This window comes from Oenanthe melanoleuca, chromosome 22 (genome assembly GCF_029582105.1).
Source record: "Oenanthe melanoleuca isolate GR-GAL-2019-014 chromosome 22, OMel1.0, whole genome shotgun sequence".
In the NCBI taxonomy this organism is placed as follows: domain Eukaryota; kingdom Metazoa; phylum Chordata; class Aves; order Passeriformes; family Muscicapidae; genus Oenanthe; species Oenanthe melanoleuca.
This window is the reverse complement of record NC_079355.1, coordinates 506,162-527,155: the sequence shown is the minus strand read 5'-3', so window position 1 is coordinate 527,155 and position 20,994 is coordinate 506,162. Positions and strand designations below refer to the sequence as shown.

General features: G+C 51.2%; 1 protein-coding gene across 7 annotated transcripts in view; it reads right to left on the bottom strand.

The window, feature by feature from the left end:
• Positions 1-884: 884 nt before the first annotated feature.
• AAK1 (AP2 associated kinase 1) overlaps positions 885-20,994 on the bottom strand; it is a 69,090-nt gene continuing 48,980 nt past the window's right edge. For 2 of the 7 annotated variants that reach the window (XM_056508530.1, XM_056508531.1), the window contains one exon: positions 885-4,929. In XM_056508530.1, the coding sequence (XP_056364505.1) occupies positions 3,851-4,929 (1,079 nt within the window). In that variant the 3' untranslated portion in view covers positions 885-3,850. The other 5 variants (XM_056508528.1, XM_056508532.1, XM_056508529.1 and 2 more) reach the window with 5 other exon arrangements.

The window sequence follows — 20,994 nt, the reverse complement described above, 5'->3', positions numbered from 1 at the left end:
GGACAGCGGGACAGCGGGACACCGGGGCAGCGGGACAGCGGGACACCGGGGCAGCGGGACACCGGGACAGCGGGGCAGCGGGACAGCGGGACACCGGGACAGCGGGACAGCGGGACACCGGGACAGCGGGACACCGGGGCAGCGGGACACCGGGGCAGCGGGACAGCGGGACACCGGGGAAGCGGGACACCGGGGCAGCGGGACAGCGGGCCCGCCGCTCCCGGCACGGCACTCCCGGCGCTGCCCCTGAGCCGAGTGCCGCACCCGCACGGCTGTCACACCCCCCGGATCGGGGATGGCGGCCCCAGCACTGCGCTGGGCCCTTGTGCCAGCCTGGGCCGCCCTTTCCGCTAAGGAATTTTCCGGTTTCCAGCCTGAGCCTCCCCTGGCCCAGCCTGAGGCTGTTCCCTCTCCTCTCAGGGAGTTGTGCAGGCCCAGAAGGCAGCACAAAGTCTCTCTCAATGGACATCTACACCAAGACAGAAATGAAATTAAGAAGCGCAGCAAAGCCCAAATAATATTTTGCACTTAGAGAGTCTTGGCAGCTGAATGGCACCAAAAAGCACGTTTGATCAGCACACAGTGAGCTCCACATCTCCCGGACATTCAAACCGCGGAGGAGCAGCAGTTTGCAGGGCAGGCTCAGGGCTCTGTCCTGCCCTGGATGGGAATAGTTCCCTCTGGAATATAAACTGGATAGAAACTGAAAGACCTTCTGCTTAAAGCAGCAAGAGCAGTTTGACTTTACAGCTGCCAGGTAAAACAGCAGGGCTAAAACCAGTTCAGTACTTCGGTAGGAAGAACTCATTAAACCCAGATTCCCTGTATCAAGCAAAAGTATTTTCCGTGGGGAGGGGAGAAGAAAGGCACAATGGAGACAGTGGTTGTCATCAGATACAGTTTTAATAAAATGTACATAAGTTTACAAGTGGAACATTTCTTCATGATTACCAGGAACAGATGATCCCAACGGGAGTGCAAAACTTGAGCCCAGGGATCTGGCAGGCAGGGGGGACAGAGGGGACTGGGGACACAAGTCACTGTGTGTCTGTGTGTCACTGTGGGGACTGCGGACACTGCCAGCCCCGGCTCCTCGTGGACACAAAGGATTTTCTCCCAGCACCAGACCCGGTGTGTGGGACGCTCCACCTGCTGCACCCCACACCAGAGCGAGCCCACCCCATCCCTCTGGAGGCAAGGGATCAGGAACACTCATCAACATGATGCTTTTAATTTCAGGGGGAGCATTTCTAGGTGTATATGGGGGTATTTCCCCACCTACAATAGAAACTACAGGCTGTGGGTTATTTCTAGAAACGCTAATGCAGCTGATCAGGTTTCAGGAATGTGTTTCAGACCTGGAGCAGTATCATGACACTACTGTAAAAATGCTTTGGGGTCTGTCAGTGTGCTCGAAGGCATTGGTGTAAAACCATGAGGAACAAAACAAAAACCCACAAAATTTCAACTCTCCAACACAAGTCTTTGGTGGAAGCTGAGTTAAAGTAACCAATTACCACTTTGGAGTGATTGAGTTCAGCACAGATCTTGCCCAGGTTCTGCTGCTGTGGCACTGAGGACACAGGCCATGTGTCACACGGGGTCAGGGTCACGGCAGGAGAGGGGACATGGGGACGGGACAGACCCCAAGGGCCAGCAGCACCTGGGGAGGACAGTCCCCCCCAGCACTGACCCAACGTCAGGACAGTGAGCACAGAGCCTGTTTTACTCACAGAAATTCTGATTAACTACTTTGAATAGAGACTTTAGTGCATTTAGTGGGTGAGAACCAAGAGCCAGCTCCTCTCCCAGCAGGAATCTGGGATTGTCACAGGAACGTGCTAATGCTCCAGGCAGAGGACCCAGGGCAGTGAACAACTTTTACTACAGCATTAAAAAAAACATGAAACCAATGGTTCTTTTCAGAAAACTGATTTCAAAACACCCTATTGAGTCTGTATGTCTTACTTCATTAAGACCACTGATTGTGTGGCAAATAATTAGCATGATTCTACCCCATTCATTAAAACAGTAATCTGCAGAGCCTATGGAAATGAAATTTCCACTTACAACTCATCACGCTGAGGCTGCAGCAGTGGTAGTGCAGGATTAGGAGGAACACAGGCTGGAAATGAGGAGGGTATTAGAGTAACAGGCATTGAAATGGAGTTTTCTGGCCATAACCAGAAGTCCCATTACTTTGAGTCACATCAGAGATACAAACGAGCTGTCCCCACCCCGAGAAGAGATTCAAAACCATTTAAGCACTGGATGTGTCTGGCAGGATCATGAGCTCTGGGGGCAGTTACCCTGCTCTTCATGTAAAGTGCCTGAAGGATAGAAAAGCTGCCGAAATGCCAGCTGGAAATTCAGCCTGACCTAGGCCAAGCAGGGCTGAAGTTGAGCCTGCACACCTCAGTGCACCTTCCCTTTCTCTGAGCACGAAGGGACAGGGACAGATTGATGCTCTTCCAGCATCAGCTCTGTGGGACCTGCACGTGGAACTGACAGAAGCTTCACTGGATTATTTAGAAGCAATTTTTCAAGTAAAAATGAAGAGAAGGAAGGAGAACCTGAATCCAGTGAGCAGAGGCAACACCTTGAACCCACATGGTTCAAAGCATCTCCCTGTGGCACAGGTTCATCCCACAGCACCAAGGCCTGAGTTGCTGATTTAGAAGTGGCAATGTGTGTTGCTTAGTCAGAGTTACCATCTAGGGAAATACTGTGTCTTGTAGAAGGGTACAGAAAGAGTTTGCCTTTTGTAATAAAGTCTCTGTTTCTCTGCCAGGCTGAGTCTGTGCCTTATCATCACAGCCCTGCTCTTTGGGAACAGGATAGGAAACGTAACACTTCAGAAGCAGAGCAAATGGATTTTGTTTAGGTTCATCCTTAACCAACAGGCAGAATTCACTTTGAGTCGAGCTCTCTGCCAGTATAAACCAGTCTAACAGGGCTGTGGCCTCTGCTGAGTCACACCACATGAGGTACATCAGGACAGGTATGGAGCTGTTTACGTCACAAATTTCCCTATAAAGTCTACTTTTAATACTGTAAATACATGTCTCTCCTTCAACATGAGCAGATTTCCAGGCCCTACACTTTGGCATAGACCAGACAGGAAATGCATGTGTAAAAGTGAAAGCTCTGCCTGATTGTTTGCACGACCTTCCAGCAACAGTAAGAGCCCGATTGCTTTGTTGGGTTTACAGCACAAAGGCACTGTGGTCGTTCCCTGCCTGCAGCCCTGGCCCGGGGCAGCAGCACTGCCACGTGTTCCAGTCCTGGGGGAGCAGAGCTCTCTCCAGCACTGCCCAGACTGGCTGCACACATCACAGCACAGCTCTGGCTCCAGGGGCACATCAACCACCAGCACACCTGGAGCTGTGACTGCCACCACTGGCAGCAAGAGCCACAATAACCCTTTAACCTGGGAAATCATCTCCTTTGCAGAGCATTAGCAAGTCCCGCTTGACTCGCTCTGTAATTAATAAACCTTTTAATTCATCTTGAAGTGCATTTCTCCACCCAGGACCAGAAAACATGGAATACTGCTGGTTTGAGAAAAGCATCTAGAAAAAGAAATAAATGGAGGGGAGACAGTGAGAGGAAGAAGGTGAGAAGCAACTGGAAAGGATACGAGGATCCTGAGAGCCAGGCATTCGGACAAACATAACTTAAATGGTTCAACTATATATCACTGCAAATAGTTCTGACCAAAAATAATAATTACTTTATATATATATATATATATATATATGTATATATTGCTATGTCATTCAGTTCAGCTAAGAGGTTTGAGGTCCTGCACGAGGCCCTGCAGGCAGCACAGCCCCCAGCTGCGGGCAGGTTACGGCTTCTGCTTGGCTGCTTTGAGGGGGAAGGGCGCCGAGGCGAAGGGATCGGCGGCGGGCAGCTCCATAGTCCTGGAAGTCAGCGGGAGCACGGAGACAGAGCCCGCTATGGCCTGCCTGTTGCTCTGAGACACCACTTTGTAAGCAGCTATGGGCTTGGCCTGCAGCCCCGGCCCGTCCTCGGGGGCGTAGTGCCGGGAGTACTTGGCCAGGGACTGCGGACGGAAGGGCTGGGGCTGGCCGGGCCCAGAGCCCAGCGCCCGCCCCGGGCCCCTCTCGCCGGCGTCGCCCTGCTCCGGCAGCGCTGCTTTAGCAGGGACGCCCTCCGGGGCCTCCCCGGCCCTGGCAGAGCAGGGATGGACAGTGCCTGGCTGGGCAAAGGCAGCAGCAGCGTGCGGGGCTCGCGCCGAGGCCGCGGGGCCGTGAGCTGCTGACTCCAGGAACACGGGCTGCGCTCGGCCATCGCCTCCGTGGCTCAGAACGGGTGGCGTGAACGGCTCCTTGTGGCAAGTCAGCTCTTCCACGCTTTTCTTCTTAGTGAAAGGGGCTCTCAGAAACACATCTGCTTCCTCTGCATGTCGCAGAGCTGCGCTGCCCTTGCAGATAAAAGGAGCTTTGGTAAAGACATCCACTTCATCGGGCACCTTCCTGGAGCTTCGGAAAGGGGCCGTGGCAAACACGTCGGGTTCGTTGAAAACCTCCCCCGTGTGCGACTGGAAGGCCGGGAACGGCGTCTCCCCTGCTCTGGCCTGGGACTGGGGATCTTCAGGCTGCAGGAACCCTGGGCACAGCTTGCACGTCTCCTCCTCCTCTTCCGAATCCATCAGCAAAGGCCTGGAGCCGCTGCAATCCAGAATATCTCCTTCATGGTCTGTGCCCTCTCCTTCGCTGCTGTAGAAGGAGCTGTTGCTCGAAGGACCATCTCTGGCCAAGTACTCTGACTCTGAGTTGTGCTGCACTTTCACCTCCAGCATCTCAGGCTGACCCTTGTACAGAGCGAGTCCATCAGTGCCAGAATCTCCTTTGCAGAGCTCAAGAGCTCCAGCTGGGAACTGGCCCGGGTCCCTCTGCAGACCTGCAAACACAAGAGCAGAGCGTCAGTGCAGCAGCTCCAGCTGCTGTCAGCAGTCACAATGAGAGGCACGTCACACCAGAATGTCACGCTGCTCGATGGAAACCACCATGCATGGAAAATGGGCAGGACAGGGAGGGCAAACCAATGAAAAAACAGTGCCAGGGAAGGTGTTTGCAACCCGGCCCAGGGATACACTGCTCAGAGGATGGGAGATGTCTGACACACGCATGGGCACACACAGCACCCTCAGCACATCCCAGCAGGTTTCTGTCCCACCCACCCGTGAGGACAACAGCCACCAGTAGGGGCTTTCCCTTCCCAAGCAGAGTTCTGTCATTCCATCCTGCACTGCTGCTCTCCAAGCACACCTATTGCTTGGGGTATTCTCTCTCCCTGTAGGCCAGCCCACAGATATGTGTGGGGATGCCCCAAAACCTGCTAAAACAACAGGCCCATTTCAAAGACTGAAGGTCAGCCTACAGCTTATTGTGAATCCTAAGTAGCAGCTATTTTAGTAGCAGCCATTCTTTTTAACCACTGCCAGACAAATGGTTTTTAAGCACTCCATACTAGGACTTCAAATCAAGGACCAAAGCCCCAGTGACCTGGCTTGTTTCTGTATTAGCATAACAACCAGTGGGGGAGAGGCTGTCCTGCCCTTCTCCAGCTCCAAGAGCCCACCAGGAGGCTGGGTTTGCCTTAGGACTCACACAGACAAAACAGAAGATCTCTTACCTTCACAGAACTACTGGCAGGTTAGAAGTGTGTCATTGGATTCGTTAGCAAGAGGATAGGAGAAAATCACATGAAAACTAAAACAGCAGGAATTGCAGCAAGAAGGAGGAGAGTGAGGAGGCTGGCTGGTACCCAGGGTCAGCAAGGCACCAACCAACACACCCTGCAGTGACAGAACCTCACCCAGGGAAAATCCTGCCCAGGGTCACTGTTCATGTTCACACATCCATCACAGCCCTCAGGCACTGCTTCTCCATCACACAAATTACCCCCTTCTCCATCACTGCTCACAAGTGAAGACACACAGCCGTTCATGAGGCATCAAAACCAGCATTTATTGGGAAGCTCTTCACCTGGGAACATCACACTGCTAAATAAAGACAGCGTAGGTATGCAAACATTTGACCAGTTACTGCACAAAAATCCCCTCTGTGCCTCCTGCAGCCCGTGTTTTATCTCTGGTGCCACTCTGGGATTCCAGGAGCAGCAGGGCTCCAGTGCAGCCCCCTCTGGCCAGGGGTCCCTGTGACATTCTGAGATACAGGCTGAGCCAGAGCAAGACCAGCTCCCACATCATGCAAACACCTCCAGGTCCTCCAGTCCAGGAAAAGGCATTCAGCATGGACAGCATGGTCATGCAGACCAAGGGCCCACTCTGCACAAGAACAGCACATTTGGGTGGAATTTTCTTTCTAACTTTGATGTGCATTAGCAAGTGCCTGTGCCCACACGAGCCATGACATCTGGGACAGAGTAAAGAGGGAGGACAGGATCCAAACCCATCTGCTGAGCAGCATGCAGCTCTGGATGTGGGGACACTGCATAAGCAGAATGCCCTGTTCTGGGAAAAATTACTTTTTCTGATGCTCTCTCTGCCCATTCATATGAGAAGGGCATCAAATGCTCAGCAGCAGTGTTCTCCCTTGCCAAGGCCAGGACAGGAGTAATGAGTTACTCTGGGAGACAGAATCTATGTGATGCTTCAGCAGGAGCTGCTTTCAGTCAGAGCTGCAGAGTGACACTGCCAGGGAAGGGCCACAGAGACCTGAACACAACAAAGCCAGACACAGGGATGGTCCCTGGGAGGCTGGGGACTCACTGACAAGGCAGCAGCACCACCTACACTGCCAGGGAATGTTTCTCTAATGCTGAACCAGGGAGACCTGGCACCTCCAGACCCTTCCCACTGTAACTGGTCTCAGCAGCTTTTCCTTACCATGTTCCTTGGTCCCAGAAGGAGCTACAGCAGCATCATTACAACAACGAAGAAAACATCATACCAGCATTTTACCTTAGTTAACCTGGTTACCTGGCTGGTGACTCAGACATCTCTCCAGCTGTGAGTATCACATTAAAAAAGGGTTTGGGCTACACTGATCCTGAAATACCATCAAACCAAACCCTGTGTGAAGCTCAGGGAAAAGAAAACGAGACAAGGCCAGTGTCCCACAAGCAGCTGTAACTACAGGCCTTGCCAACCAGCACTACAGAAGTGTCCTTGACTTACAGGACCACAGGGAATTTCAGTTTGCCAGTGCTGCTGGATGCTTTGGCAGGCCTGAGATCAGAGACCAGCTCTGGGAAAAGGCCTGGATGCAATGACAGAAAAGGGGTCACTCCACGAGCTGGTGACAGCAGGAGGGTGAAGGACAAATCTCACTGAGCTGAGGCAGTGCCTTTGGGTCTGCAGCCCTGCCCATCTCTGTTCATGGGGACCTGACAGAAGCAGGCAGGTGATTTGCCTGGATTGACACAGCAAAGCCCCATAAGGCCCCTGCAGAGATGCCCCCTTTGCAGAGGGAGTATTTCCCAACACCTGCCTCTCCTGAGACCAGGCAGCTCCTGTCTGTCCCCTCCTCCTCCAGACTCCCAATCTGGGTGTTACTCCCTGGGGAAGCATCCCTCAGGTTTTCAGGGAGGTTTAAGGAATGCCCACTGCAAACAGCCTGAGCTTTACAGCAGAAATCTTTACATAAGATGGAGCTTGGACATGAGGATTCTCCCTAACCCTGCACAACAGCAGTGTGTAGTATCTGATTCCAGGGTCAGATATACATACTAAAAAAGATTCCAAACTATATTCAGGCGCTTTTTCAAGAGGGAGAACCTCAAAAAAGCCCTCTCATCACTCAGTACCCCAGGAACATACTCTGGAGGTATTCAGACAGATCTTTACCCCAGTGACAGCCCTGGCACCTGGAGCTTCCCCAGCTTCCAAGGAAAACAGTGCCCTGAAGTGGCAGAGCACTGAAATAACCAAGAGGAAAACTAGGAAAGACTTACTCCCTATTCCAAGAGGCAAAGCAGTCACCACAATGGTGAGGATCTCACATCTGTAGCACAGCCCAAAAAAAGGTCAGGGGAGACAGTGTAATTCCTGGAGTCTGAAGCTGCTTTCACCAGGAAACTCTCCTGATTTCATCAAGCCAAAGCCAGGCAGGACTCAACATCCAGGAACAGGTTGCTAAAGATCAGCACAGTTAGCAGTGTGCAAAATTACTGGATTTGGAATTTTAAAGGGGTTAAGAGACCTATCACTCCCTTATTCATGCACTGTGGATTTTTCTTGCACTCCAGTTCCTAGAAATGAACTATTTCAATTCCTAGAAGCAATCTCATTAAACAGCAATACAGAGCTACCCCCACAGAGCACTTCCAGCAAGAGGTACCACAGCACAGCACCAAAGGTCAGGACACCTGTGGCACTGGACAATTTGCAGAATTAAGTGTTTCTGCTCAAAGCCAGTCACAGTGGGGGACCTGGAGGCAGATCCAGAGCCCTCAGCTCCAGAGGATAAGGAATTCAATGCTGTAGTTCAAGCACACTTGAACAGCCATCTGCAGCAGGCAGGAGTTAAGCACACCAGCTCATGAACAGAGCAGCCTGACCCCTGCACACCAAGGGCATCCTCTGGCTCCCCCTCAGCTGTGCTGTGCCCCAGGCAGAGCTTACAGAGTCTGGTCAAGGTACAGGCAGGGACCCTCAGAAAAACACAAGGGCAGCTCCACGGGGTGGCCCCAACCCTGTGCTGGCAGGAGCAGCAGCCCCACAGCAGGGATGACCCAAAACAAGCCCAGTCCCACAGCAGAGATATCCCCAGAATGAGCCCAGCCCCAGAGCAGAGATGTCCCCAGAACAAGAACTATTCCTTTGAACCTTTCCACCCAGAGCCAGAGTTTGTTCCTGTACCCAAAGCACAACCCTGACATGAAGGGAAATTGCTCCACGTGCTGTGGTTGTGTCTGCAGTTCCCTGACAGGAGATCCACCAGAACAGGCAATGGCACCACTGCCAGCTCCAGCCCCTGCTGCCACCACAGCACAGGGACACTGCCATCACAGGGACAATGGCTCTGCCATCACAGGGCTCTGCCATCACAGGGACACTGCCATCACAGGGACACTGCCATCACAGGGACACTGCCATCACAGAGCTCTGCCATCACAGGACAATGGCACTGCCATCACAGGGACACTGCCATCACAGGGACACTGCCATCACAGGGACACTGCCATCACAGGGCTCTGCCATCACAGGGCTCTGCCATCACAGGGACACTGCCATCACAGGGACACTGCCATCACAGGGACACTGCCATCACAGGGACACTGCCATCACAGGGCTCTGCCATCACAGGGACACTGCCATCACAGGGCTCTGCCATCACAGGGACACTGCCATCACAGGGCTCTGCCATCACAGGACAATGGCTCTGCCATCACAGGGACACTGCCATCACAGGGACACTGCCATCACAGCACAGGGACACTGCCATCACAGGGACACTGCCATCACAGGGACACTGCCATCACAGGGACACTGCCATCACAGAGCTCTGCCATCACAGGGACACTGCCATCACAGGGACACTGCCATCACAGGGACACTGCCATCACAGGGACACTGCCATCACAGAGCTCTGCCATCACAGGGACACTGCCATCACAGGGACACTGCCATCACAGGGACACTGCCATCACAGGGACACTGCCATCACAGGGCTCTGCCAGCACAGGGCTCTGCCAGCACAGGGCTCTGCCAGCACAGGGACAATGGCTCTGCCAGCACAGGGACACTGCCATCACAGGGACACTGCCATCACAGGGACACTGCCATCACAGGGACACTGCCATCACAGGGCTCTGCCATCACAGGGACACTGCCATCACAGGGACACTGCCATCACAGGACAATGGCTCTGCCATCACAGGGCTCTGCCATCACAGGGCTCTGCCATCACAGGACAATGGCTCTGCCATCACAGGGACACTGCCATCACAGGGACACTGCCATCACAGGACAATGGCTCTGCCATCACAGGGACACTGCCATCACAGGGCTCTGCCATCACAGGGCTCTGCCATCACAGGGACACTGCCATCACAGGGACACTGCCATCACAGGGACACTGCCATCACAGGACCAGGGCTCTGCCATCACAGGACCAGGGCTCTGCTGATGGCAGAGCAGAACAGCCCTGCTGGGACTCCAGGGACTGCTGCTGCCACTGAACACCTCCTGACCCCACAGCCCTTCAGAGGGACAGGAACACCTCCCCTGGTCCAGCCAAGCTCCAACACAGATTCTTAGCCCCTCAGGGGAATGCCAGGCACCAAATGTGTCCCATGGGACCCGGGTGAAGTTCAGTTTGTGCCCTCAGAGAGGCAGATTTCACACAAACTCTCAGTTCTGAGCAGCACCAGCACTAACCCAGAGCCCATGGGACACTCACAGTTTCTGGAGAGTTTAAAATGAATCCCCAACCTCCACTCATCTCTCATTTCCATTCACTCTGCAAACACATGGTGAATATTTTCTGATAAAGGAGATCTGAGAACAGACGTCTCTATCGTATTTCCACCCACACCCATGAACAGCTACTTGAAAAAGCAATAAAGTAAACATTCACATCTGCTTATTTAATAGCATTATTAACAACCCAGTGCATTTGTCATTTTTTCCAGAACCCTTGAACAAGTGCCATTAGATTTAAAATCTTAAACATTCTTTAAAAGTACTTTAATTCACAGAAATCTTTGTTTCTAATATACAGTAGATGGTTACTTTTTAAAATCCATTCTCTTTTCATATAATCTCAGTATCTGACTATACAATAACTTTCTATCTATAGCGTCTTCATGTTTTCCAGTCCAGCTTGCCTGTGCTTTAGGAATATAAAACAAAAAAATAATAAAGTTCTATCCACAATTTTACTAAGGTCATTTCCATAGTTCTCATGTAAAGCTTCTCTTGGAAAGTGCAGTATACACATGTAATGATACAACACACTTAAGCAATACTTTTATTAATAAGTGTAGGTTTTAAAAGAAGAGTAATGTAGAGACACAACCGATGGGAGTTCTATGTACAGAATTTGTTAAACTAAGTGTTGGGTGGGGAGAAGATGGAGAGAGGAAAGGAGGAGTCACAAACTTGGGGTTCTTCCCCTGTCAGCGACGTCAGCACAGACACATTCAGTCGCTCACACTTTCGCACGTGGGAACTGCACTGATACTAATACAGCTACAAACACAAACACAGGGAGCAGGAAGCTGGGGAGAATTCCACTAGAGGAAGAGTCCTTCTGCTCAGAGAGGGCTTTCAAATAGGAGATAGAAATTCCAGACTCCATGATAAGCCAGGGGAAACAGGTTGAGCGTACCCAGCTATTGACAAACCAAGCGTGGGGGGACAGGGAGAACCCACCGAGCTGTAGCAGCACTGATTTCAAACCACCTGAACCGAGGGCATGCGTGCTCACAGACACTGGGGGAGGCCCACAGGAATCTTTGTCTACTGAAACAATGGCTCCATACTGAACTGGGGTGCACTATAGCAGTTACAAGAGAAAATGGAGAACCCAGAACAGATACCAGATGCTTGACTAAAACCAGGATTAAAAATAGACAAACAGCCGTAGGACAATTTGTTTCATACACGATTTACAGTAGGTTGAGGGGTTTTTCTTTTTTTCCCAGTCAAACACAGAAAAGAACTCACAGAAAATACATCTGCTGCTGCCACAGCACCCTTGTCACCCAAAGAAAGGTCAGTGAAACACTAGTCACAGCCATACTCACATGGATTTGGTTCAAAACCTTGTTACACTTCACTTACGATCATTTCTGCAGCTTTAACAATCTGGTTGTTTCCTTTTTCCTTTTCTCTGGTTTTCCCTCCCCCAGGAAGCGCAGTTTGTTCCCAGCAGGATTGTTAAACAGCAAACCATGAACTGGGGGCAGCTGGGAAACTCTTCACATGCACCATCACCAGAGTATGGCTGGATTGCTCCAGAGGAGCTCAGGGCTTCCTCCTCCTCTGAAGCAGTTCAGAGCCAGCAGCTCTCCTACCCTGTGTCCCTCAGCTGAGGGATGTCCCTGCCACTGTCACCTGGCTCCTGCTCCTGCCCAGCCGTGAGGAAATGGGAACAGAACCAAAACCACACCCAGAGCAGGTCACAGAGCAGCCACAGCTCCCTGTGCACAGCCAGGGGACAGTGCAGAGGGAACCCCACAGGGCTTTACCAGCTTCAGAGAGAACAGCTCTACCTGGAGAACTCAGCCAGAATCTTCCCCAGGGCACGGGAAGACAGGCAGAGAGGTGGGTGACTGTCCCCTGTTGGCAGATTTTTCTCTTAATTAAAGGAGAAAAAAATAAAATAAATTAAAAAAAAAAAAAAAATTAAAAAAAAATAAAAAAAAAAAAGGCAAAGCCCCAAAGAAGCACAAGGGAAGGAAACTCTTCTGGCAAGGAAACCGGAGGTTTGGGTACGTTACAGAAACTGCGTCTGCTACTGTGTCACTGCTACAGGTCTATGAGCTGATCCACCAGCAGCAAAGACCTGGCTATGTTGGGAAGACTGGACTCAGAGCTTCCACTGTTGTTTCTAGAATGCCCACCTGAAAGTGTGAGAGATAGGAATTCAGTATTGAACAGGACACACACACACACGACAGTTTCAGAAGTTCAAGATCAAGAAAGAAGGAAAAAAGTCAAAGCAAAACAGAAAACTTGCTCAAGCTCTTCTCATTATTTGTATCATGACAGTCAAGAATCCCCTGCTCTCTCTTCCACCCTCTCCCCCCAAAACCAAACCAGCAGAGCAGCCAACAAATCCCTATTCTTTTCACGAAGTTTATCCAGAACCCTGTCCTTACTAAGAGATTTCCAAAACAATTCAAGGACTCCCACAGCCCACAGAAAGGACAGGTCAAAGTTTTAAATCTTGAAATCCAGCTGCAATTTTAGGAGCATCTTTGGGTGCTTTGAGCTGCTTCCAGGAGAACTGGGCTACTGTGGGACCTTCTGCAACTGGGACTACAGGAGAGAACCACAGAAAGGTTCAGGTTGGAAAGGACCTTAAAGACCATCTGGTTCCAACCCTCCAGGATCTTCCCTGCACTCAAGGGAGCCTGTCTTGGCCCAGCCTTGGGACAGGTTTCTGACTTCCAGCAGGGGCAGAGTTTGTAATGTCTGAACTGTTTCTAACAAGTGTCATCCTCTGAAAGCCAAGACTAGTGCAGAGCAGGGATTCAGCACATTCCTGCTACAACCAAAAATGGGAGGTAGGGAACGTGACCAAACTGGGAAAAAAAAAAAAAAAAAAAAAAAAAAAAAAAAAAAAAAAAACACCTTTTAAAAAAAACACACAAAAAAAAGTCCTGGATTTGTCTTTAAACCTCCACAACTACATCAAAGGCTGTCATCAAAAAATCCTCTCAGTGGGGTGACTGCAGAGAGGGAACCCAGTTCACTGATCCTTCAGTGGCAGGAGTGAAATGCTGCCTGCTGCTGGCCCCAAAGGGCTGAACCACAGCACAGCTGGTGCTGCTGGCTCCTCACACCCCCTGGGGCTGAGACTGCTGGCAAAGATCTCCTTAAGGGCCTGCAGTGCCAGAATGGTGACAGTGAGCAGCTGCCCAGTCACTGCCCTGCAGACTCTGCCTGCCCAGAGCTGCTCACAGCACGTGGGGACCTGGACCAGACTTCTCACACTCAGCTCCCACCTTGGGAAGACACCAATCAGAAGTGACAAAACCTCAGTTCCAGCAGGAGTTTTGGGCTCTAAAGGATTATCCTAATTCCCATTCTCTCTGTGCCTCATGCCAGGCTCCCTTAGAAGACCAAAGGCTTGGGCAGTAAGAAGGTGGGAGGACAGCTCTCACTGCATCCAGCACCTGAGGGGTCTGTGCCCTCCTGACTGCCTGGCAGAAATTACCCCATGACAGCTCTGACACTGCATGTCTGCTTTTGGACATGGAAATCTCCCAAGCAGAGAATCTACAGATATTTCAAGGCCAAGGTATCTCACTAAACACCACACTGATGGTATTTCACAGCTCAGGATCTGAACTAGTCACATGTGCTGCAGCACCACTGCCCCATAACTAATTTATATTTTCACTGTTTGTCTTTTTTCCTTCCCTTTTTCAGTCCCACATCCTGGCTTACCTTGTGAATTTTTGGATATCAACACTGGAATTGGGTCAAACTCATCTTCTGTCACTTTTTCAGAGCCCTCAGGAGCATCAAAGCCTGATATCAGGTTAGTATCTTCTGCAGCACAGAAGAGAAATAAGGGTAAAGAAGCAAAGACAGCAGAGAGGCTGGTTAGAATTGCCAGGAAGTGTTAGAACACCTTAATATTTTCAGAGACAGAGTTTAGAAGCAGGAGTTTTATTTAAAAGGTGAAATAAAGTTGGTAAGTCTGGGCAGGAAAGAAGAGAGGCAATGAAATACAGAAGTGGAGGGGATCAAACCAAACCAAGCAAGCCAAGTCACAAGACCCAGAACAACACCTGAGCAGTCTGAAGGCTCAGCTGGACAGCTGGAAGCCGTGGCAGAGGCCTGGGGAAAGCTCCCAAGGACTGAAGGTGTTCTTTGTCATGAGCATGGTGTGAGAGCTCAGTCTGCCTCTCTGGCTCCCAGCTCTCATGCACAGGGAGAGGAAAAGGGCTGGGAAAAAAAAACCACAGAAGAAATTCCAGTCATCTATAAGAGACTGAGCTTTCACCCACAGCAATAAAACAAGAAGGGCAACATGAAGCCAGACTTCCAAGGAGTTTATGTGCCTGGAGAGCACCAGATGCTGTGAGAGATTTTCTAGAGGCCCCTAGGGCAGTTCTGGGAGATAATTCCATTGATTTGCAACCACATCAGCTGCAGTTCAACCCTTGGTGGGGAGGCACTTTCAACCATCTCCAGAGGTGAGGTGATTTAACCATCTCATCAGGCAATTCTATATCTTGAGAGCCACTCAGACTCCCTGGGTATCACTACTTGTTCCTTTAGACACCTCAGATACCCTCCCAAATCTGCTCCTCAACACCTGGCTGAAGGATTTCTGAAAGCCCAGCAAGGACACATCAACCTGACAGTTTTCATGAACAGGAACATTCCTGTCTGACTCCTGTTGGGAATGAGAGATTTCTACCTAAAGCTGACCAAGATTTACCAGGTTTGGGGAGAGATGAGGCAAGAAAACACTCATGGAACTACTCTGTGCTCTGGAGGATCAGACCCAGGGAAAACATCCCCCAAAAGTTGTAGGAGAGCAGTGCAAAGTGTACACAACACAAAACACACCAAGGTTCATCTGAACAGGAATGGTCACTGTGACCCCTCTGTCCTCAGTTATTTATCTGTGCCTCTTCCCAGCTGCCTGGAGCTCCTGCAAGGATTCCATGGCCTTTCTGCTCACAGCTCCAGAAGCACAGCCCAGCTGGGGACACCCCTGAGGAGAGGGACAGGCTGGCCAATGTCCCCACCTGGGCACAGCTCCTCCAAAGCCCTGCAACTCAGCTCAGTGCCTTGAGCCACCCCAAACAGAAACCTCCTGCCCCCTCTCACACACAGAGCCTGGTGCTGAATTCAGCAAATGCAGACTCAGGGACCCTGAAGGCTCAGCACCAGCTCCAGGGCCAGCAAAGGGCCCAGTGACAGACAGGGAAAGGCTGCAGTGGCAAGGCTGAAGGGTCAGCCTGCTCAGAGCCCAGATCCCACTGACAAGGGATCAGAACTTGGCTGCCTTTCCATGATCCCACTGATAAAGGATCAGAGCTTGGCTGCCTTTCCATGATCCCACTGATAAAGGATCAGAGCTTGGCTGTTCTTCCATGATCCCACTGATAAAGGATCAGAGCTTGGCTGCTTTTCCATGATCCCACTGATAAAGGATCAGAGCTTGGCTGCCTTTCCATGATCCCACTGATAAAGGATCAGAGCTTGGCTGCTTTTCCATGATCCCACTGACAAAGGATCAGAACTTGGCTGCCTTTCCATGATCCCACTGATAAAGGATCAGAGCTTGGCTGCCTTTCCATGATCCCACTGATAAAGGATCAGAGCTTGGCTGTTCTTCCATGATCCCACTGATAAAGGATCAGAGCTTGGCTGCTTTTCCATGATCCCACTGATAAAGGATCAGAGCTTGGCTGCTTTTCCATGATCCCACTGATAAAGGATCAGAACTTGGCTGCCTTTCCATGATCCCACTGATAAAGGATCAGAACTTGGCTGCCTTTCCATGATCCCACTGATAAAGGATCAGAGCTTGGCTGCTTTTCCATGATCCCACTGATAAAGGATCAGAGCTTGGCTGCTTTCCCAGCCCTCCTGGTCCCACTGATGCCAAGAGCACTGCAGCTCCACAGGCTGATGACACCTAGGGACAGCAGCACCTGCTCCAGGAGTGTTTTACATCATCACCAGCACCAGGACTGGATTAACTCAGCAAAAAATAAAGAGTGAGACTGATGTTCAGTTAATAACCACACCCAGAGCTACAAATTAGGGTTTCAAAACAAGCCATCAATGAGTTCTGGAAGATTTTAATACCTTGCCCCCACTAACAGTCTCACCTTCCTCATCACACCTGAGCCTTTCCATCCCAGAGGGAACAGCAGGACAGCCCTGGGAGAGCCATGCAGGAAATTCTTTCTCATTAAGCCATGCCAGCACATCTGGGCTTCCCTGTGTCCCAGGATAGAGCAGTAACTGCTCCACACACATTTCCATGCAAAGTAAAGTGGCACAGGAGTGTATTACAGCACTGAGCAATTAGAACAACTGCTTGTTTAACCCAAAAGCTCTATGGAAAGCACAAACTCATTCTGAAGTGCCATCATGTATAGAATTTGGTTACAGACTGTTTTTGCAACAATTCCTCTGAGGCCAGAGCATTTCTGTTGCCACAGGGATACTCACCAAGTGAGCAAAGCACACCCCAGCTCTGGGGCACCCAGGAACCAGCACAGCTGCTCTGAGCCTCTCTTTCAAGGCAATAAATAGTCCAGAAGTCCTGGCCTTTCCTCTCAGGTTCTCATTCATGTTTGCTGTGACACTACAGCTGGCCTTAAGAGCTTCTCCCAGTAAGGACAACATTCTCTAGGGCTGGCAGAGCTCATCTACCTGGGATCCTCACTTCAGTAAACCAAAAAAAATTCCTTTTGTTCCAAAAACTTGTGACAGATGATTATCAGGCTCCCTTCAGGAATTAATAGTGCAGAAAAAACAAAAGTCTCAAATCCCACATGGAAAAAGCAGACCCAGAATGCATTCCCTGAGGAAGGGCTGCACACAGAGCCCACCCTTCCTGCCTGCTGGATCCCCACTCCATGAAAAACACCATTTTTGATAAACTCTGTCTTTACAGTTAAGTTGAACACTTGACTTTTTTTCCCCCCTTAGTACTTCAGTGCATATTCCAAGTTTGAACAGCTGGGGAAGAAAACAAAGCAGTGGCTTGGGGACAGTAAAACACCAGAACAGGCCAGAGCATGTGTTTCTGTAAAGCAGGAGCAGCTTCACACCAGCTCCAGCCAGGGGCAGGAGGGCCAGGTTACCTTTGTGAGGCTGAGCTGAGAAAGCTACAGGAGCAAACTCATCCAGGAGGTCAGCAGCAGGGTTAGAGAGCAGAGAACAGTCAAGCAGAGAGTCTTCCCCAGTGAGAGAGTCTGGATCCAGGTGGGCATCCCAGGGTGGCATTGAACAGGACACAAAGAGTGTTATCTCAGGTTCCCACACTCCCCTTCCCCCACAGAGCCCCAGCACCTCCAGCTGGGCTTTCTGTCTCTCTGAAGCTGAACAGACACAGGAATCCCACAGAGCCAGGTTGAAGTGGGAGTTCTGCAGAGAGGAGCTCCAAACCCAGGGCTCTCCCACCAGATACCTCTAACAAGAGCTCGAGCCCATCTGCTGTGGGAAGAGGCCCAATCAAGGGTGCACAATGAGAAAGGGACAGAAGTTGCTTCTTGCTCCCCTGGGACAAATCAGTGACTGCTCCTAAGTTCTGAACCATTCCATGGGAGCAATGCATGAGCACCTACAGGTCTGTGATGGTGGCTCAAGGAACGCTGTACCACGGAACCACAGAATCTCCTGAGGGGGAAGGGACCCACAGGGACCAGAGCCCAGCCCCTGGCCCTGCACAGACACCCCAAAATCCCTCCCTGTGCATCCCTGGCAGCAGTGTCCAAAGGCTCCTGGAGCTCTGGCAGCCTCAGGGCCATGCCCATTCCCTGGAGAGCCTGGGCAGTGCCAGCACCTCTGGGGTAAGAACCCCCTCCATCCCTCCCAAGGAGATGAGGAGCACAGAGCACTCCCTGAGCAAGGCCCCCAGGCAGCCCAGGTCCAGCAGTGGAAGAGCCCCCTGTGGAAGCAGCCAGAGCTCTCTGGTGCCCAGAGCCCCCAGCCCCTCCTGCCTCACCAACCTGTTCTGTTGGAGGCCAGGGACTCGCTCTGGGACACGAGGCGCTGGGGCAGAGGGGCCTCCAGCCCCGGGATCAGGCTCTCCACTGCCACGTCAGCTTTTCCTTTCCACAGGGCACAGCAGCACAGGAGAAGCCAGAGGTTAGTTTGCAAAGAAAGCAGAAGAAGGAACTGAGGCAGGAGTTGTCTGAATCCTTTACTGACCCTGTAGTATGTGTCAGCTCAAGAGTTTGTTTAGTTTTGAACCCTGGCTCCAGCTTTTATTTGGTTTTATTTATTTGAATTTGTAAAGCCAAATTTGAACACCCAGAGAGAGGAACAGCAGGTTACTAAAACCTGCCCTGCAGCTCAACAGGAAGAAAATCTCCACAAGAGCCTTTCCCCCAACAGAAGGGAGTGACCATTGGAGTCCCCTTGCATTCAGAGTAACTGATCATTAAAATTCAGACAACTGCCAGAAACTGCCCAAGCAGAAGTTTTAGTATTACAGGGAGTCATGTCCTTGCTTTCTATCAGAGCCAGAGGCCACACCCAGCTGGGACCCCAACCCACAGAAGCAGCTGATGTGAGCAGCCTGCAATCACTGTCCCAGTGCACCTGGCAACTGGACAGAAACACAATTCTGCAGCACTCCAACATGCTGACCCTGCCTGGAGCCTGCTGCACCCAGGCTCACAGCAGCCTGGCATGTTTATTCCCAGCACTCCCCAGGCCCAGGGAATGCTGTCCTTCCTCCTCATCCTGCTGAGGGTCCATGCAGACAGACCAGCTCAGTGCCTGGGCCATGTTTAAACACAAAATCTCAACCAAAAATAAAGGTATTTTTGCCATCTTCTTCTTCAACCAGCAATTAACTTTCCTTCTACCAAGAGAACACCCAAGGCACAGCCGTGCCACGTCGCTGCCAGATCGTGCAGACACCAAATCCCCACTGCTCAGAGAGAAAGGGCAGATCTGTCTCAGCATGCCCCATTCCTCCCCTCCCCTGTCTGCCCAGCACAGGGGCTGTTCTGGAGCAGGGCTGCACGTGGCATGCAGGGCAGGACAGCAGTGGGACAGGAGGGACAGGCTTTACCATTGACAGCGTCTGACGTGCTGCCGAAGGGGTCAGCCAGAGGCAGCAGCTCGGGGAGCAGCAGCGCAGGCTCGGGAGATTTGAGTCCCTCAATCAGTTTCTCTGAGGCAAGCAGGAAGAGGAGGAAGGGAGGCAACAGAGAGAAAAAGCAAAAGAAAGAAAAAGACAGCATTAATGAGGAGCTCAGTTGCTGGCTCACTGTGTGAGCCCCAGAGCAGCAGCTGAGCACGGGCTGTGCGAACGGCTCCAGCACAGAACCCCCAGGGGCTGGGCTGCCAAGGACCTTCCAAAGCTCATCCAGCCCCTGCCACAGGCAGGACACCTCCCACAGCCCCAGCTTGCTCCAAGCCCATCCAACCTGGCCTGGGACACTTCCAGTTACAGACTGGTGTTGTTATTTATTGTTCAAAGAAACCCTCTCACAACTGCACAAAAGCACAGCAATCCTGCTGTAATAAGGCTTGCCGTGCTGAGAACACCAAAGAAAAGCTTAAGTTACACTGCTACATATGTGGGAATGATATCCATTCTTTTCTATTGCTCAATATAAATAATAACATAGTCTGATGGCTTTGGAACTGCTTATTCAAAGCAAATTCTACTTCCCATGACAAAGCCAGCAACTGAAGCAACCAGGAGGAGGAAACCTAAAAATCAGTCCAAGAGGCAGCTGTTATATCACTACAGGCCTGAAAAAGGTCAACTGAAAGGAAAAGTGTGATGAAAACAGCAGCCCTAATATACAGGAACTCTTCCCAGTAAGTTTTAGATTTGCATCCAGTGCCATGCCTGGCTTGTGTGGCACAGAGAGGGGCAGAGGGGACAGACTGGGAGCAGGAGCACCCAGAGGTGTCAGAGGGGCTGAGGAGGTGGAATTGGTTATGGGGTGCTGGGAAAACAGCACAGGAGAGCTGTGGGGACCAGGAGACAGGAACATGCTCCATTGCAGGCAGACTCTTCCCAAGGGCCTGTCAGTGCCCAGCTCCTCCCAGGGCACTCCCTGCAGCTTCACACCCACACACCCAACAACCATTCCTGCCAGATCCCACTTCCAGGTGTCCTGCTCCTCCTCCCTTCTCTTCACAACAGTGTTCTTCTGTTCCCACAGTGCAGATTTTCCCTGTGACACACTGGAACTGCCCCAGACAGCTCCCAGAGTGGCATGAGCTCAGCTTCTGAGAACAACCATGGTATTTTCCCCACGTGCTCATTTTCCCTCCTGCCCCAGGGCACAGCAGGTTTTATGCAAAGCTTTAGGCTGTCAGTGGTTCTTTGCCTGATTTTGTTTCTTGTCTCACAAGATCTCCTTTCCTGCCTCCTTCAGTGCTGGTGCTGATCTGCCAGTGCTGTTTCAGGCAGCCACTGCTGCCCCTCTCAGTGCATGATTTAAAGGAACTTTTATCCCCTTGCAGTGAGGCTGAGGAGTTCAACAAAAACAAGAAGGTCAGGATGAATGGGGAAGGAGAAGAAGTGCTCCAAATGCAACAGACAAACCCAGATCATTCCTGTGCAGACACATGAACAAGCCCCAGGATAAATAAGGTTA